The sequence below is a fragment of the Anoplophora glabripennis genome, unplaced genomic scaffold (assembly GCF_000390285.2).
Source record: "Anoplophora glabripennis isolate ALB-LARVAE unplaced genomic scaffold, Agla_2.0 scaffold35, whole genome shotgun sequence".
NCBI classification, from domain to species: domain Eukaryota; kingdom Metazoa; phylum Arthropoda; class Insecta; order Coleoptera; family Cerambycidae; genus Anoplophora; species Anoplophora glabripennis.
This window is the reverse complement of record NW_019417117.1, coordinates 312228-328795: the sequence shown is the minus strand read 5'-3', so window position 1 is coordinate 328795 and position 16568 is coordinate 312228. Positions and strand designations below refer to the sequence as shown.

Below are 16568 nucleotides of genomic sequence, written 5' to 3'. Positions count from 1 at the left end.
TAAATAAAGATTTTCACAACTTAGTCAAAAAAGTAAAAAATTAAAATAAAATCTTATTTTTTGTTTTTTTAAAAATTGTTTATTAACGATTTTTTTCATAAAATTTTTCTTTCAAATTTTTTAAATAAGCCGAGAAATTTGGGAAAAATTGGCTGATTGTAAGTTTGAGCGGCCATATATCAGTCAATTTTCATCCAAAAATACTTTACAACCTCTTATTTTGAAGGAAATTTTATCTACTTTTTTTTATCTACAATGCCTATACCTATCTATACACAAAAAAAACTAGAGGCAAAAAAGTAAAATAAAGTTAAAAAATCGAATTTTTTGCTTTTTTTCAAATTGTTTATTAACGATTTTTTGCATAAAATTTTCCTTTAAAATTTTTTAAATAAGAAATTTCGATAGGAAATTCAATTCTAGAAATAATTTTTCCTATGAACTATAGCGAAATTTTGCTTTGTTTTCGAGCTATTATTAAAAAACTGAATCCAATTTCCATCCTCTAATTTAATAGCACTCCGCAGTTTTTTCATCTAAAATGTCAATTTGAACGATTCATGCAATAAAATTGCTTGATCGTCATAGTTCCTTTTAACCCTTTTTTTTTATATACTCAATAGCCTATTAGTACGCAGCAGAAAAACGAACTAATTAATATTTTCAAAAATATTATGTGAAGAGCAATCATTAGCAAAGTATCCTTGATATTTATTTTATATTTATGTAATCCATAGTTAATCGAAATAACAAGAAACAAATTATTTTAATTAGTTTAGTTATTCAATAGTTTTTTTCTTCAGTTATGAAAGAACCTTCACTGAGATATTAAATATTTAAAAATTTTATTAAAACAATAAACCAGTTAAGGATGGTTTGTTGTTTCTGATTATAAAACAAAACGGGTCTATTGTTATACCACATAATTTAAAAAAAACTATTTACATATAATGAACCTCATTTTTTTTTCACAGGACGAAAAGAGAGGACACTAGCGTCTGCTATCCAGATCTAGGATGCTTTGAGGCATCAGGCCCCTTTGGCTACCTGGATATGCTTCCCGGAAAACCGGAAGAAATAAACACCAAGTTTATGCTTTTCCCTGGAAGAAGCAGGAAGAGAAGTGGTTCTCCACCGGCAGAAGTACCTTTTGAAAAATTGGACGACGCGTTCGAGTGGGCCAAACAAGGTTTTAATAAGAGTTTGCCCACCAAGGTTCTGATCCATGGGTTTGGAAGCGATTGCAGTTATATTTGGGTGTATGAGATAAGAAGTGCCCTTATGGCAGTGGTAAGATCTTTTTGAAACTTAGTAATTCCTTATGCAATAATTGCTACGTTGAGGTTATTTAATTGTTTTTTTAATGCGAACGATCCTTTTATCTTCTTTTCCTCCAGGAAGAGGTAAACATAATTTGCGTCGATTGGAGCAACGGCGCTTCACTGCCAAACTATGTCAAGGCTTCGGCAAATACCAGGCTGGTCGGGAAACAGTTATCCTTGTTACTCAGAGGTCTCGTAGAGAAGAACGGATTATCCTTGAGGAACACCCACATCATTGGTTTCAGTCTGGGTGCCCACATTGCAGGATTTGCAGGAGCTGACTTGGGAAACTTGAGTAGGATTACGGGTAGGTCAAAAACATATTAACTAATTGAACTACTAGAGCTAACATATATATTCTCAATTCTTTCAAGGACTGGATCCTGCAGGACCTCTCTTCGAATCCCAAGATCCCAGAGCGAGATTGGATCAAAACGATGCCGCCTTTGTGGATGTGATACACAGCAATGGGGAGAATTTAATATTAGGCGGTTTGGGTTCGTCACAACCTATGGGGCACGTGGACTTCTATCCCAATGGTGGAAGGATGCAGAAAGGGTGCAGTCATTTGTTCGTTGGCGCTGTTAGCGATATTATTTGGTGTAAGTAGAATTTGTAGTAGATGGTTGAAGTCATTCTATATATGTGTATGTTCGTCTTGTGTTGAAAATAGTCATATTTTAAGTCAAGTTATTTTTTTTCTTTTTTTTTTAACAGTAGACCTATTTAGCCAAGTTCTTTTTTTTTAACAGTGGAACTATTTAGGCAACCATAGAATATAATTCCAGCGTAATGTGTGAATTCACTGATGAAATAAAATACGCAATTTACGATAATTTGACGCTTATTTAGGTCTCACTAATTATATGACATAATAATGAAGAAAAAAGATATATAAGTGCATTAGTCCACTATTCTTTTTTAATAGTATTAAAATAAACTTATTATAGGTTTCCAAACAAGTACAGTTCAGTCCATTCTGTTAACACCCAATGGTAAACTTTATCTGTTTCCCTTCAAATGGGTTATCTTTTTTAATTATCACTCAGGACTTTTCCTATATTTGTTGACCTGTGCGAATATGTTATGTATGAAAGTGTAACAGTGGCAAGTTTCAAATTACGATTTGTTTCAATTTAGCTAGATACTGGGAGGATGTTTAGAAGTGGAACTATAAATTATTCTTATCAGTAGTTTGCATAATTTGAAGATAATTACAACAATGCGTAATTAATAAAGTACAAACAAATAATAATACCTTTTTATACATTACAATCAATTTTTAATAAAAAAATACGATCGTATTTAGTAAGTATAATAAATACAATAAGCTAAATACATTAGCCACCCGATTATCTTCGGATCCAGTATGTGTTATTATTATTCTGTCTCCTCTCTTTGATGATGCAAATCACAATTGTTTAATTTGTTTCCTTTTTCATGACAACTTGTTTTTTATCGACCCTTTTAAATTTAAAACCAATGCGTTGAAGTCACTTCAACAGCATTGTTAATTTTCATGTCACCTACTTGACGTCTCAGTAAATTATCCATTGTTTATACAGTATGTCACACAAGTTTTGCAACAGATGAAATTTTCATCGTTCCTATCAAATTTTTTACAACCCCCAGAATCTTTCTTTCTTCTCCTTTAGGTTTGTTTGTAGGTTTAGCAGCTTGTCCTGTTGTTGGTTGCTTAAGGGCTGTTCACAATTTTCTATATGGATTGGATGACCGTTTCCTCAACACTTTCCTTATTACCGAACTTTTCACGCTCAATAAGAGTTGTGCATACAGGATGAGATGGGAGGATCGTATCAAACTCCAGGAATGGATTTTACATGTCAAAATAATAAAAAAAACACAAATGTTATGCGATTTCACTTGTTTTCAAGTTATAGCGTAATTAGAAATTTTAAAAATTTTAAATCAGAGTAGGTATGTCATGTTCCAAGTTAAAATGTTTATTTGTCAGTGTCATTTTATGCTGGAATAGTGTAACATTTGATTACACTCTTGTACTGGGCGATTTTCTATGTCCACCCACCTTATCTTGTTTATTTGGATCAGTAAAATTTTGTAAAAATGTGAACAGGTACGATTTTTCCTGTATTTTCTGCACAGGTATTTGAATGTTGATCAAACATATTAGATATTAGAGTAGCTCAAAAAAATACTTTTTTAAATAGGACACTTATTTATCGTTATCATCATATAAAAATCAATGTTTTTAAATATTGAGTTGCTCCACAGGGTTTTCATCGTGCGTTTTAGTAATGTTCTTCGAAGTTTCTCCAAAGATCCTCTTAACAAAATTTGAATGGGTTTCATTTAATTCATTTATTTCGTTTCTAATTAGTTGTTTTAGATAGATGTTCTATATTCTCAATATGATTTTGGTAACTGGGATTTTTTAAACATCCCAATCCATTGGAGAAGATCTGGACTGTTGGCTGGTCAGTTAATTGGTGCATTTCATCTACCAATCCAATATGTCAAAACGTTGGTGTAAGTGGTCTCTCATTCTTAAGGTGCTATGGGGTGGGGCTCCGTCCTGCTGGAATATAACATGTCCAAAATGCTGCAAAAGTAATTAATCTAGAAAGTAGTTTTCGGGAAAGTTTAAATATAGTCCCCATTCAAGTTTTTGTAATACATTAGACCGCACCAAAAGTTAACGGACTGGCGCCCTTGAAATCTAAATTCTCTGTAACAGTATGGGTTTTCTGTAGCCCAATAACTGGTATTTTTTCTATTTACAATGCCATTCGTTACACTCCTCCTTCCACAGAACGTTTCTTAAAAAGTTGGGATTATCATTTATTCTTTCAATCATAGGGCGGGAAAATTCTACTCTCTTTGCTCTATGCGTCTGTGTCAGTTTTGGAGTGGATGCGATCTTGAAAGGCTTGTAACCAGCTTTCTTAAGAGTCTTTTGGACTGTTGAATATTGGCGCCAATCTGCTGTGGTCCTCTTCCGGGAACCATATCCCGCCTTGCAGGGAGACTAATTCGGGCGGTGTCAGGCTGGCGCTCTTGACGTAATACTTAAAATGGGTCAATTGCAGACATGTGTACCCAGAGATGTATCACGGACATTCCATTCTTGTAAACGTTTTGAAATATGCCTTATACTTGGATTTTCTCGCATAAAACGTAATATATTAAGTGTACATCTTCGTTATCTTGCACCACTCTTTTCTTTCTGATCAGTTTGTTGAAATTTTTCGAATATCCTTTTATTTTTTTTTGCAAGGAGCGTGCATTATTGGATTTTCTCGAGTTAAGTCTCGTTGCGTTGCTGCGGCATTATAGTTGTTTCGAATAAATGAACTTCAAATTTTTTGTTTTTCTCTTTGCAAATATGGCATTTTTAATAAAAATTCGATACTTTTTGAATTACTTGATGAAGTTACTGTCACTGTTAGTTTTATTGATATATCCATTGCTACTAGATAAGAACTTAAAATTTTAAATTCCAAATTTTAATTGCTAATATTTCAAATAGCGACTTTGACTTTGAGTATATGACTTTTTATATAAAAAAAATGCTTACAATTAAATGAAGAATAAATAAATTAATTCAGATATATTGTCCCATTTAAAAAAATATTTTGTATATCCTGTGTTTGATCAATTTTCAAATATTTGTGCAAAAAGTACAGGAAAAATCCTACAAACTCAGATTTTTACAAAATTTTACTGCCCTAAATAAACAAGTTAACGTGGGCGGACATTATATAAATAGAAAATCACCCGGTACAGGCTGTCACAGTTTTCATAGTGATAACTTCGGAATCAGGAAAATGAGAAAATAAATTGATTACTTCCAATGTTCTAATAATAAAAATAACCTTTAACTTATGCTTTTGAGACAAAGGATTATTTCATTACTTAAAAAAATTTTTTTTCAAAGGTGGCAAAATTCCCAAAAAATAAGTAAATAAAATAACGAAAATTATGCCACAAATAAGTAACTTTACACAATATCCCATTCATTATACAGTACGCGCTTAAAGTATGGAATGAAGTCAGTAATAACGAAACAATTTTTTTTTGGGAAAAATCCTCGAACAGGTCGATTTTTAATTTAAAAAATACATATTTTAGAATAAAAGGCGATTTTCAACCGTCATTTGTTTTCGAGTAATGACGTCACGGACATTTTTTTTAAATAGCAATCCCCTATTTCTTTTCTTGATTCTGAAAGATCGTTTCATTGTCGATCCGACAGTATTAAAATATTGCCATCTTACATAGGAAAGTTTTCGAATAAATGACGATTGAATGTTAGAAAACCCAAATCAATTAAAATAAAGCAAAAACGTTATCAAATTTAGTTTTTCGAAATGCCTGAAGTTTTTTATGGATTACGTTGGTGTAAATCTTTACAAAGTGTCACTGTCATACCGACTTTCTAAGTAATAGGCTTTTTTTCGCGAGTGAATATTGGTGACTACGTCTGACTTGTAGTTACTGTTTCTATCTCTTTTAATCTTATTTCTAACCTTGTCTAACCTGAACAGATCGCGAAAATGTATATATTCACTATTCAGTGGTGCAGCCTGTCATATGTACTTTGACGACTTTGACATATGGGTTCTAACTTCTAACCAGTAACCATAATTTGTCATCCTTTATTGCTTCCAGTAATCTAGTGTTGTGGGAATTGGTGTTATCACACTATATAATATATGTATTTGCTTCAAATAAAACTGAAGGAATATATCAATGCTTTCTTTGGAATATTTTTAAGTGGCAAATTTAAAAAACGTGAAAAATATGTAGATTCTGATGTTGCAAGATATGCGAATATTCGACACAATCGTTATCGTAAGAGAATGGAATTTGGTCATTTATGTCAATGGCTACAAAACAGAAATTGTGACATGGCTCTATATTTTTTGATATTTTTGTGGAATGAGGATGATGATGTTCCTTATTTATGTTATAAGTTTAGAGAATTATATCATTTATTTGTTTTTTTATGTAATTCATACGAAAAAGACCTGAATGATTCCACCAATATTATCTCTGGCCTAGGTCACAAAAAAGAGGATAATCCTGAAGCAAAGTGGATCGCAAATATGTCCCATATAAAAAATTAATCTTACCATTAAGTAACGTCTACGTTTACTAAAACATCTGTGCCTCTAAAGTTTAAATTTAAACTGAACACTTCCACAGTCGTATCAGAATCCATCATTTTGCTGAACGATTTTTATCCTCATTCAAACAATATGTCAGAAAGAAAAAGGTTACGTTACCGGCTGACAATACTAGTTGAATATACCAACAGAATATTCAGCTGAAGGGTGAAGAGTTCAGTCATTTGATCTAAACTTGTAAAGTCACATAGTAGTTTAAATGACTGACTATTCTCGCAAAAACGTAATATTCACTCATACTACACATACTACAACATACGACTTCACTCGCGAAAAAAAGCCTATTGTAAGCGATATAAAAATTATTGTTGAATTTAAAGTATTATGTCACATTTAACTGTCACACAAAGAATTGCAATTTTAATTTTTATCGGATGCGGGGATAAGATTAGAACGCAGCAGGAAGTTTACGATTTATTTAATGAAAAACATCCAGACAGTCAGTAAGATAGAATCTAAATTTAGAGAAACTGGCAATGTTGTAGATATTCCAAAACCTGGACGTCCAAGCGTTAGTGAAGATCACAAACAGAACATTTTGATAAGTATGGTAGATAATCCTTGTAATACTTCACGATTGGTTGATAACGACCCTGATATTCTTGATGATATGGTTTCAGCAAGACGGTTCACCTCTGCACTATGCGCGCCCTGTTCGAGATTTTCTAGACAATTGTTTTCTTAGGAGGTGTATCGGCAGACGAGGACCGATGGAATGGCCGCGAGATCCCCAGATCTTACACCCCTGGACTATTTTTATGGGGCTACTTAAAGTCCAAAGTGTACGTTAATAGACCACATAATTTATGTCAAGTAAATAGAGATTTACACCGGCAAATACTTTTTTCAGACGAGGCCACGTTTTGTCTCATTGGTACGGTGAACCGTCAAACTTGCAGGTATTGGAGTCGGGAAAATCCTCATTGGATGGCAGAGACACATTCCCAATCTCCACAGAAATTAAATGTGTGGGCTGGAATAGTTGACAACAGAATAGTAGGGCCTATATTCTTTGAAGGAATCCTTACAGGAGAAAGATATTTAGAGTTTTTACAAAATGACCTTGTTCCAGCGCTTGCAGTAATTTTTCCTAACGATAATGACCCTGATGTTCCTGATGACACCATATGGTTTCAGCAAGACGGTGCACCTCCGCACTATGCGCGCCCTGTTCGAGATTTTCTGGACAATTGTTTTCCTAGGAGGTGGATCGGCAGACGAGGACCGATGGAATGACCCGCGAGATCCCCAGATCTTACACCCCTGGACTATTTTTATGGGGCTACTTAAAGTCGAAAGTGTACGTTAATAGACCACATAATTTAGAACTCCAAAATTTATTATAGATGAAATACCCCAGAAATAATTCATCATGTGCAAGAAGAATTTCTACACAGACTTGCGTATTGTCAAGAAGTCGGTGGGTGGCACTTAATTTAGGTAGAAAACTTAATGAATTGTATTTACTTGACATAGGAATTGTTATTTTTTTAATGAATAAAATTTACGTTTTCTAACATTAAATCGTCATTTACTCGAAAACTTTCCTATGTAAGATGGCAACATTTTAATCGACAATGAAACGATCTTTCAGAATCAAGGAAAAAAATAGGGGGTTGCTATTAAAAAAAATGTCGATGACGTCATTACTCGAAAAGAAATGACGATTGAAAATCGACTTTTATGCTAAAATATATATTTTTTAAATTAAAAATCGACCTGTTCGAGGATTTTTACTGAATTTATTCCATACTTTAGGTGCGTACTTATTATTATAAAGATTATTTTTTTCAAAGATTCTGTTTTTGAGAGGTACAGGTTCAATTTCAAATTCCAAATGGCACAATATATTAAATTTTCCCAGGTAATTTCTATTTATCATAATAGTATATTAAGTACTCCACTGGTTTCGGCAGTACCAGTAATTTATGTATAAAATGTAATCACATCCTGTCGGTTTTTTATCCTGAACCTGGATCTTGAACATAACCTTTGACATTTTAAAAATATATAATAGAAAAAGAAACGCCCAGTCAGCTTTAAGCAGCCACAGGGCACTTCACATATTATTCCCTTTTTAATATCAGCTGAATAGATAAGTGAATTGGAATAAATCCTCTTAGTTTCATGCCCCGTAATCTTCCAGTAATATACTTTTAATGTTTCAGCGTCAGCGGTGGAAGGAAGATCGCTGTGCAATCACAGGAGAGCTTACAAGTTCTTTATAGATTCGGTCTCTCCGAGATGTCATTTTCCCGCATTCCCCTGTGATTCGTACGAGGATTTTCTGGCTGGAAAATGTTTCCCTTGCACCGATGAGAGGTAAAAATTGTTAAATCAACTCGATTCGGACGAAAATTATTCGTTCGTTTAACTTTAGGATATTGGAGTCTTGAATGCATTAGTTAGGTTCAGAAATAATGTGTCAGTAAATCAGAAACTGTACAAGCATTAAAATTTTACTTTATTATAGTGGAGTCAAGATAGATTTTGACTTCGCGAAAATTACGGGAAGAGAGAACTTTTTATTTTTTGCTTTGTAAAGTTGTCAGAAACAACATATAAAATGTTGCCAACTGTAGAGTGTGCGCTAAATTATTTATTTAACAAATTAGTTGCAAAATTACAGTTTTTGTAAAATATATTAAAAAATACAATTAAAAAAAAAATTAATTGCCCATTCGAAAGAACAGGAAATTTTACATAAAAAATGTTAATAAAGTTTTTTTCTAAAATGCGAATTGAAGGCTGATCAAATCGACCTCACAAAAATTTAAATAAAAGAAGAGTCATCCGGCTATTAGAATTTTATGTCTTTAAACTTGAAAATCGCTCTTGAATTAATCCCACTTTGGTCAATTTCATAGTAATTTAAACAACAAAAAATTTTTTGTTTAAATTTAATTTAATTTTAATAAAAAAATAATAATAAAAAATTAAATTAAATAAAAATTAATCATTTAAATGGAAAAGATGTTTTGTTTAAATTACTATGAAATTGACGCAAAGTGGGATTAATTCAAGAGCGATTTTCTCAGAAACCGTTAAAGATAACGATTTGAAACAAGAGTACCTTTTTAACGTAAAACAGTTCGGGAAAACGGAATTTGCTGTCCAATTTGTTAAAAAGTCAAAGATGAAAAAGTTACACACGCAAAGTACCAAGCCCCCCCCGTTCCCACCCCAATAGACCTTGTGGAAATAAATGGATTAGTCCATCAAATTGCTCATCAAAATTTAGCTGTGTATACCAAATTTCATTCATTTGTCACAACGCGATTGAGAGATATTGCAAAAAAATGATTTCCATTCCTCCCTCTTCAATGGGTCCCTGTGCCCTTAGGAAGCATTTCTGGACCCATGTTCATATGAACTTTTTTACTTAGTTTTGATCATAGAATCGGCCTGTTCAGGGTTGGCAGCTAGTTATGAGACACCCTGTATATAGTACATAGGTACAAAGTTACGTCATTCTATAATTTTGTACAATAATATTAAAATAGGTGTCATTCTTTTAATTTTTAAAATAAATATCTGTAACTTTCACAGATTACTCTTCAAATGACGATTGAAACAGTGAGCGATATGGAAAAAATCTTAAAAATTTAATTTGAAAACTATTGAGCCCAACACATTCAATAATTTAAAAAACTCACAAATTTGACTTTTTAGGCCATACTTTATAGATCAAAAACTATAGTTGTAAATGTGATATTGAAACTTTATGAGAGCACTTTTTAAAGCTTAAAATCTCTACTTTAAGATGGTGCATTTTATGTTTCTTAAAAAATCGAAATAATAGTTGAAAAAACAAAAAATAACAGAAAATTAAAATAAGTATTTCATGAAAAATCCGTGAAATTTATTGTTAAATAAAGTTTAATAATGTACAAAAACAATTTTTTTTTGTTTAATAAACCATCAAAGAGTTAAGTTAAGACCTTAAAAAAAGTAAATCCAGCTAAAAATAATTTTTTTATTTATAGTAATAAGTGGAAAATTGTTATAACAGCAAAAGAATAATGTTTTTTGATGAATTGATTTAATATTCATTTTTAAAACGTATATTCTGTATCTGAAATTGTGAAAATTGTTCTCTTATTGATGTAGACACAGATACGAATCTAATATATACAGGATGTTCAAAAAGTTTGGAACCTCAAAAGTTGCAGGGTTTTGAGTGAGCAATCCAACGGTTTTGTTATTTACAGTTTTATTTATTTTAAAAACGTTTTTCGTTTATACGAATTAAATCATTATTATTATAAATGGTATAAGAATATGATTTTCATGTTTTCGAGTAAACTGCAGTTATCAGTGTGTTAAAAAGTGTATTATTCACATATGTTGTCCATTTCGAGGTTATACTCTCGTACACTTGTAATTCTTTAATGTAATACTATTACTTAATATTACAAATAATCTTCAGTTTGCATTTAAGGTATTTATATTCGTTTTCTTTTATGCTTAACCTGTAAATGTATGAGTTTAATATTTATATATGAATATTGATCCATTTTTAAAATAATTTTTGAATAAATAAATAATAGGGGACGTTGATTTTGATTTTGTAATTTTGTATTTAAAGGAAAGCAGGGTTGATTTGCACTGCAGCATGTTCTTCCTGTGCTGGCATTGATTGCCTTAATTGCCCAGTTATTTTTGAAGAACTCGCTGAGATTTAAAAATTAATTATTTTGTAATAAATTTGTTTTTTAAAAAATAAAACATGTTTTCAATAAAACCTCTAGCCATTTATAATTTTCATTTTTCGAACCTCTATATTACAAATATGAGCGAGTTTGATTTAAAATCGATAATTGTTAAATAAATTGTTTAAAGTAGTCGGCCATATTGGATTAGCCATTTTGAATTTTCATTTTCCGACTTCATATTCTTGTTCAGAGACATCGAAAACCCCTATACTGTCAATTTGAAAGAATTCGATTTAAAATTCATTGAATTATTTTAAATGTTATTAAAAAAACTATCTATTATTGTTTAAACAATTAAAAACAATTAGCGTACAAAAATAAGTTTATAACTTTTTTCTAATACTTATCTCCAAGTAATTTCAATAGGTTTTAGGAAAATCCATGCTTCCCATAATTATTTCGAAATAATGCGTAATTTTAAGCTATCTTGACTCCACGATTATTGTTGTATTCAAATTTGATACTAAATGTCTACGTAATAATCAGCTGTGAACAAATTAAATCAATATGTATATACAGAGTGATCCTAAGGTAATGGGCCAAAAAGTATAAAAATGTTATGTCGCTTTTACCACATTCAATCTACTGCAGTTAGCACCCTCCATGAACTATAACCAAAATGTGAACAAATTTCAATTCCTCGACCCAAAGAACCCCAAACACCAAAATTTTGTGTGGATATTAAGAAATAAATGAAAAAAAAAAACACAAAAACAAGAAAAAATATTATAGATTTAACACCCTGTGTCTCTAACTATCAACATTTGGACAAAAGTAAGTTCGGCTAAATCGCAATATTTTTTATTCGGCTGATTACCTCGGGACCGCCCTGTGTATAGCAATATTTGGAAACACAAATTCTACATTTTTTTACAGAACTTGCGGTAACATGGGATACTACGCAGACAGGTCTAAAGGCAGAGGGCAGTTATATCTCGTAACCAGAGACGAGGAACCATTTTGTGGTAAATTCAGTACAAACTAGTCGTGGTCTACAATACATTTTTACATTTTGTAGCACATCAGTATAACGTGAAAATAGAAACTTCGCCGAGCTTCATTCCAATAAAGAGTTACGGAAAAATTCAAATCACCTTGATCGGCGAGTCATTCTTAAACGAAACATTCATGATGACAAGGTGAGTGCAATTCATTTATCGCGAAGTAACATTTTAACAAGTCTTTCTCACGTTCAGGAAGGAAGATGAAGAAATGAGGCTGGGTGATTCAATATCAAGGATACTTGTACCCCATCCAATTCTGTCACAACCATCAAGAGTAGAAGTTTTGTATACAGCTTACAGCGGTTGGTTATCATCAGGCCTTACCCAGTGGAGATTGGACAAAATAACTTTACAGGACAGCTTTGGAAAGGTGTAAGTTTGGACAATGATCACTTGGTGTTTTAAGTCCTAACGGTAAATATTATTTCAGTTTATCGGTATGTAAGAAGAACTTGATTTTGGAATCAGGTGTACCCGTGACACTACCGTTGTATCCAGGGGAGTGCAACTTACCCAAGGACGCCTTCAATGACGAAGCGGAAGACAGAGTTCATGACATTGAAGAGGAAATTAAGTCTACCCTGAGAAACAGTACAGACGGCTTCACCCCCACGGAAGTTGTAAAAGCGGGACTAGATGAAGAGGAGTACAAAAAAGAAAAACCGAGCTTGTCAATCAAGAGCGCTATGGACATCTTCAACATCCCTTGGAGAAGTGAGAAGGAGAACGATGTAATAGACAGTGAAGCCGAATCTAGTCGAGCCTTCAACACCAGGTTGGTGGCTATCCCCAACCCCGATAAAGAAGGCGAAGAGGAATTAATTAGAGAAATAGTAGAACCTATCCTAAAACCACATTCTAGTAAGAACGCCAGGTCCCATGACCCTAACAAAGACAATCACGAGATTACGGAACCTATTCTAGGACCCACTACAGCGAAGAATAGAAATGCTGTCAAAGCGGGACATAAAGATAGTAAAAGCTACAAGGGAAAAGACGACAAAAGTTACCACGAAACCAAAGAGGGTTCTGAGTGGGTACCTAAAGACATACCTGTAACGCAAAACGCTCCTACCAAGTGGAAGAGGGAAGACGAATCAGCCACTTTCACTGGATTCGAACAACCCAAGCCACCAAATCCACTGGAAACTATTGCCACTACCGTCCAGTTTCTGCCACAAAGGCTTGGTAGGATGTTCGAGCAGGCTGAGAAGTATGCCAGAAATACGATCTTACCTCTTGTGAGCACTTATACACCCAAGTTTATCAGTGATTTCATTGCCCCCCAGGAGAGCCAACGTAAATACGTGCCTTTGAGTTTTGAGGAGACCACGACAAAACCTGCCCTCCCTAGCGTGAACGAGGGCCGAAATTTTATGAGTAAAAATGTTGCTTCTCCAAAAACAGTGGAATTCACTACTAATGAGATTACAACACCTTACACTCATATACAGAAAATAAGGAAAAAGGGAGAGAAGAGAAATGATGATCTAGTGGCTTCGATAACTGCCGAGTATTTGAGTAGTACGGAAAAAATGACAACGACGAAGAAGACAACGACGACGACGACGACAAAGGCAACTACAACAACGTCGACGACAAAAAGGCCAGTTATAAAGATGGAAATTAGCAGGCCAACCAGGGAGGATTCAAATGTTAGTAAAGGTGGTGGGAGTGTAATTGCTAATGTTGAGGGGTCAACAAAAAAGAACTTTAAAGCAATATACATAGATTTACCTGTGTACGACGGTAGCGAAAAGCAAACTAAATACATTCCTTTAACATAAATAAAAATTTCCGTACTTAATTTATTTTTAATTTAAATTTAGAACAATGTGTATATATTCTGTTAGTTACTGTTTTTTACTGAATAAAAGTAGTCTTAATGACGCTCAAAAGATTTTTCTAAACCTTACTTAGTTTTACATTTTTTTCTTTCAATATTTCTATTTGCATTTCCTTTAATGATTCAAACTCGAGTGCTAATAATAATTGCTAAAAAATACTCAATAGGATGAAATACTGGCTAAATTAATAAACTATGAAGAATCTACATGAGTAACATTCATTTGAAGTTAACTTTAGCATCAAAGTGATTTAAAAATCAATAGCATAAATGAAGATAGTTATTACACAAATATTTAAAAACATTGATGTGGATTTGGTACATAAAATCTTCCTAAAATTGACATTTTATTGACAATGACAGTGAAAAGAGAATTTCGCTTTTCCCATGTAGGCAACACACTTTTATGATCATCTCCTATATGTGTTGTATACATCGCTTTATAGTTTCTGCCATTTGTAGTATTAAATATTTATTGGCATCGCATTCAAATGCGCATTGAAACGGAAATACTTTCTCTTTAATGTCATTGTAATTCATAATATATCCTCTCATTTTCCTTTTAAAAAGCAAAATACTCTTATAATGCCTCTCTATAGATCAATTCTCGTGCAAGGGTTTAATACTTGACTTGGTGATGGTATCTACTATACATTTGTACAGTATGTAAATAAAAGTAGTACTTTTATTTCTTCTAGGTAAAAAAACATAAAACTCCAGACCCCCTGGATGCCATCATAAGTACTGTACAGTTCATTCCAGAAAACATCGGGAAAATGTTCCAACAAGCCGAACGTTTCACCAAAGACACAATCCTTCCTTTCGTTAATAACTTCACTCCAAAATTCATATCGGACTTTTTCTCTCCAATGGAACCATCAAAATACATACCTCTGGAAAGGGACACCACACCTACCGCATTGATGAAGTTGTCTAGTTCGGCTAGAAATTTGAAAAACAAAGAGTTCGATCCCCCACCAAACATAAAGTTACCCTTCCACGAAGGTCCTGTTCCTGATACCAATTCCAGTTCCAATATCCAGAGGATTGCCAAAAGGAACACTAAAAGGAAATCAGCTTAGTCAGGGATAGATTTGATTATCCAATTTCTGAGACTGGTTAACACTTCTGGTTTAATACTTGATGATGTATGAGGATGGAAAAGTAATTTAAACGGAAAATAAAATATTTTTTCAGCTTTCCAGAAACGTAGGGTGTTCCTTATTGCACTGCTAAACTTCTACAGCGTGCTTCTTGGTCAACATTAAAACATACAGTTGATATAAACAAGTTGAAGATGGCTAAACCACTTGAAGTGGTACCATATTTGCTACATGTTTTTAACTATTGATGACATATTTACAAACGTCGAATTTTTTTGGCTAATGATAACTGAAATAACTATTGAAGTTGAAGAATTTTGCTAAAGAAGACGATTTTCGAGTAAAATTTAAAAATATAACGTTTTGTAAAAATAATTATAAACCGTCAAACATTCACAACGAATAAATGTTTCTGAACATTAAAGATGACTGTTTCATACATTAATTAGTTTATATTGACTAGGAGACATGTATTATTAGGTGTCAAATATGTAATATCGCAATAAAATAAATATTTCCGTAGATGTCTCAAATATCCATATCCATTTTTTTGGTAGTAATGGTAAATCAAGTTATCAATAACTTAGAATGTGTACAAAATTTTTAACATTTCGACAGGCATAGAACACATTTAAAAAATAATTGTCAGCAGGTTATCCTTTAAGCTGCTATATTTTTATGGATTCAAAATTCTCAATTTGTGTGTTAATTTTTAGCCAAGGAATATCCTGTAGAAGTTCGGCAAACGTATTAAGAGATACCCTGTATAGATTTGAAAAATTTGATAAACAGATTCGTAGAACATTTAAGTTTAAATACAACTTGACATGATGTTTATTATGAATACCTACCTTAAAAGGGAATTAAATATTGTTCTGTGGAGTACATACGAATTCTAAAGGAAAGTTGAGAAATAATACTATTCAGAAAAAAATTAAATTCTTTTGTAAATATAGTCGTAATTCATCTATTACTTTTTATTTCTTTTAGTATAGTAAGGTAAAATCTTTTAAATAGTTGTATATATATTTGTACATAAGCCTAAGTGTAATATTTTGTAAATTATTTTTTATACTACTTGTAATAAAACCCCTTTGGTCTTCTTTAGACTTTTATTTACATTTATATCTCCGATATTGGGTTTAGAGAGCATGAATCTAAGAATCTTTCTAAGTCTTCTAACCTTCTAACTTCCCTCTGAATATGCTTCAAGTGACCCCATCTTAGCTGCTTGAGTTGTTTGATATAAGTAGGCTCTTCTGAAAAAATAGAATAGTGGTGGGATGCTTACTTAATCTCTTTTTAACTAACTAAGTTGTCAGAATCATTTACTTTAACATTTGAACTCTTCCTACTCAAAGGGATTGTTTTGGATGTGGTATCAAAGAGAGCGCTTACCTATATTGCAGC

At 32.6% G+C, this 16568-nt stretch overlaps 1 protein-coding gene across 2 annotated transcripts in view; it reads left to right on the top strand.

Annotated features, from left to right (window-relative positions):
- Nucleotides 1-16250, top strand: part of LOC108912569 — a 95667-nt gene extending 79417 nt beyond the window's left edge. For both annotated transcript variants that reach the window (XM_018717829.1, XM_018717837.1), the window contains 9 exons: nucleotides 975-1290; nucleotides 1398-1629; nucleotides 1697-1924; nucleotides 8659-8812; nucleotides 12082-12170; nucleotides 12224-12344; nucleotides 12402-12581; nucleotides 12640-13864; nucleotides 14754-16250. In XM_018717829.1, coding sequence (XP_018573345.1) covers nucleotides 975-1290; nucleotides 1398-1629; nucleotides 1697-1924; nucleotides 8659-8812; nucleotides 12082-12170; nucleotides 12224-12344; nucleotides 12402-12581; nucleotides 12640-13864; nucleotides 14754-15137 — 2929 coding nt within the window. In that variant the 3' untranslated portion in view covers nucleotides 15138-16250. The remainder of the gene's footprint in view (nucleotides 1-974; nucleotides 1291-1397; nucleotides 1630-1696; nucleotides 1925-8658; nucleotides 8813-12081; nucleotides 12171-12223; nucleotides 12345-12401; nucleotides 12582-12639; nucleotides 13865-14753) is intronic.
- Nucleotides 16251-16568: the final 318 nt, after the last annotated feature.